General features: G+C 40.3%; 1 protein-coding gene across 1 annotated transcript in view; it reads left to right on the top strand.

Annotated features, from left to right (window-relative positions):
- LOC105309033 (zinc finger protein 418-like) overlaps positions 1-2780 on the top strand; it is a 15683-nt gene extending 12903 nt beyond the window's left edge. Inside the window, exon 6 of the mRNA XM_011385113.2 lies at positions 4-2780. Coding sequence (XP_011383415.2) covers positions 4-540 — 537 coding nt within the window. The 3' untranslated portion in view covers positions 541-2780. The remainder of the gene's footprint in view (positions 1-3) is intronic.
- The last annotated feature ends 670 nt before the right edge of the window (positions 2781-3450 follow it).

Genomic DNA, 3450 nt, shown 5'->3' with positions numbered 1-3450 from the left:
GAACATCAGCGAGTTCATACTGGAGAAAAACCTTATGAGTGTAGTGAGTGTGCAAAATCTTTTACTTCTGTCTCTGCCCTTGGTTATCATCAGAGAGTTCACACAGGAGAAAGGCCTTATAAGTGCAGTGAGTGTGAGAAATCGTTTACCAATAGCTCGATACTCCTTAGACACTGGAGAGTTCACACTGGAGAAAGGCCTCATGAGTGCAATGAATGTGGGAAATCTTATACACAAAGAATTCACCTCACCATTCACCGGAGGGTTCACACAGGAGAAAGGCCTTATGAGTGTAGCGAATGTGGGAAATCTTTTACTTCTCGTTCTACCCTCCATAATCATCAGAGAGTTCACACTGGAGAAAAGCATTACGAGTGCAGTGAATGTGCAAAATCTTTTACTTCTGTCTCTGCCCTTGTTTATCATCAGAGAGTTCACACAGGAGAAAGGCCTTATGAGTGCAGCGAATGTGGGAAGTCTTTTAGCCGGAAATCTAACCTTTTTCAGCACATGAGAGTTCACACTGGAGGTAGGCCTTAGATGTTTAGGAAATGTACAATTTCTTTGATTAGTGTTAACAACACTGGAGGAAACTGAGGTGCCATGTGTCCGAATTGAATCTCACATCCAAACCCCAATATTCAGGAGAGTCCCCATAAGTTTTAGTGATGTGGGAAACCTGACTATGTTGCACTTTCTAATCTGCCCAGTCTTTTGTCAGATTTATGTCACTGTCGGGTTCTGTGGCCATAGCTATTTCCCCTCTCCCATCTAACAGGTCCTCACAGTTCGCATCAATCACCATCCTAATGTGCTCGGGGAAGCTAACCTCTCTCATATGGTAGAGGACGTGAGAAGTAGCCTGAGTTTTTAGGGGAGCTGCAGTCTCTTCACTCTGACCAGTTGGAGCATGGACCTGACCCAGTGTTGGCCGCAGAGAACATCATATGAGTTCAACTGGCAGGTGCAGAGGACTGCATTTCTCAGGGACATGGTTTTCCTAGGTACTTTGTGATGACATTTTTGAGTTTCCAAGTCACGAACACAAGAATTACCATGCCTATGTCGCTTTGGTTGGTGAACAATGAAGACTTTATCGTTTAAGTTCTTTTAATCGTGGGCATTGTATTTACTGTGTGGGGTAGTTTATGAACAGTTTGTGTTCTACAAGTATGAAGAGGTGAACAACTTTTACGAGGCTCTCAAACTTTCTGTGCCTCAAAGGGAGACTATGACAGCAGAAATTAGCTCATCATTTTTTCCCAAACTTGTTTAGCTGCCCCACCTCCTAGGAAAGACTGCAGGGTTTTCTGGTCCTCATAGTTTTATCTAGTCCTCACAGAAGCTTGGATGCTATAGTTTTAGGTGACTCAGAGATTACCCTGAGGAGGGGGATAGATGTGACAACTTCAAGGGCTTCTGGGAGCTGCATGAATTTCTTCCTTGTTCACGAGGGATGTCAGTGCTCTGGGAATCTCTTTCAAAGAGCCGTGTTCCCCGATGTGCACAATTCAGTGGTTGATGGTCCCTGGTTGTAAGACCATAGGCGTCAGAGGAATCCATGACTGCTACAGGAACACTGGCTTAATAGGAATTGGAGGAGACCAGACCACAGCCAATGATGTGGAATGTGCCTTGTCTAAAAGCGCGTCCACAAATATTCCTGTGGCAAAGACTGCAGGATCATTGTATACAGAAGTCTAAGGATCTCGGGGCATATTTATCTTCTGTAGTTGAAGTTAATGTCATGGAAAGTAATCCAAAGGCTTTGTGGATTTCTGTAGCCTCTGAGAGGTTCACCGCAGGGCCGTTGCTACCTAAGCAGGAAAACAAAGATCTGAGAACAGGGGTATGTATAGCCAAAGGATGTGGCTTTTGTGACCCAGCCAGCATTTCTGTTAATTTGGATGAAAGTCCTTCATTTTTTGCCATATTTGCTGTCGCTGAGGAAAGACTGACCTGCAGAGAACATGAAAAGGTAGATTGAATGTAGTGTTGCCAAACCTATTTTTTGAAAAGCGTTGTACATACAGATTTAAAAAACAAAAACAAAAACAAAAAACCTTGAACCATTATTTAGAAATGTTAGTAACGTATAATAAACATATAATAGACAACATATTTAAAGTATAATATTTCCTGAGTTTTCACACATATATGAGACTGAAATCATCACCATAGTCAAAATACTGACCATATCTGTCACTGTATATTTATTTCATGTCCTATAGTCTCTCTAAGTGTTTGATTTACTTTCTATTTTAATGTAGATAACTGCATTTTCTAGAATTTTTATGATGGGACTCAGTATTTTTTCTGTTTTTGTTTCATAAACACTTGGAGAGTCTTGAATGATATATGAGTACCTCATTTTTCTTCTGAGAAATGTTCTTATCTTTGAGCATACCATTTGTTTACCCATTCAATTGTTTATGGACATTGGCATGTTTCTAATTGTGACTTGAAAACAAATTTGGTAGAAACATTTCTGTATAATTCTTTATTTGGATATATTTTTACTCATCTTTTGTTAATAACTCACATAGTGCAAAGTTTGAATTGTAGGGTAGGTGAATAAGTGTGTTGTGCTATCTCACTGTTTTAATTGCATTTCCCTGAAGATTTATAGTGAGCATTTTGTGCTATGTGGATTTACTATCTTTCTATCTTTGCTAAAATGTTGGATTATGTGTTCCGCCTAATTGTCTATGAATTTTGGCTATTTCCTTTTTCTTTAACAATAATACAGTGAAACAACAAAGCTGTGTGTTGGAGTTTTACTCGTTGTGCTTTTTGCTTTATAGAATAATTGTTTTTAATATTAGAATATTAAGTTCTGATTTTTTGTCAAATTTTTAATTATATGCACAATGTAATGGACCCATAGAACACATACTTGTCACAGAAACACTGGAATTATAGGGAAGGGAGACAGCTGACAGCAACCGGTTGGCCTGTGCCTTTTCTGAAGGGGCTGGCACAGTGTTCCAGTCACTTCGGCTGTGAAGGGTGAACAGGTTTGGGAATTCTCAGGCCCTCCGGAGCTGTGTGTCTGTGTAGTGAGATCCCTGTGAGAGGAAGAATCCTAAAGGTATTGTGGATATCTGGGCTGTTCACCTCAAGGCTATTGCTGTGTGGGAAAAGGCGGATAAAGAGGCCAGCTCCGTGGCTTTGTGACCAGCCTACATTCCCATTGAACCAGGTAGAAACTGACTCATTGCCCGCCAATATTTCCCACCACTGAGGCAAAGTGATGAGGTCACCTTCCAAGGGCAAGAGGAAAGACGTGACATCAATATAGATTTGCCAAAGTGATTTTCCAAAAAGAGTAGAAAGTCCAGAATTACTTAGAATCATATTTTTACAGCTTGGATAAGGTGTAAACAACATGCGGTATGTTGCATATGTAAAATGTACAATTTGATAAGGTTTGACATTCAGTTAAACCCA

The sequence above is a fragment of the Pteropus vampyrus genome, unplaced genomic scaffold (assembly GCF_000151845.1).
Source record: "Pteropus vampyrus isolate Shadow unplaced genomic scaffold, Pvam_2.0 Scaffold659, whole genome shotgun sequence".
NCBI classification, from domain to species: Eukaryota; Metazoa; Chordata; class Mammalia; order Chiroptera; family Pteropodidae; genus Pteropus; species Pteropus vampyrus.
This window is presented reverse-complemented; position numbering and strand designations above follow the sequence as displayed.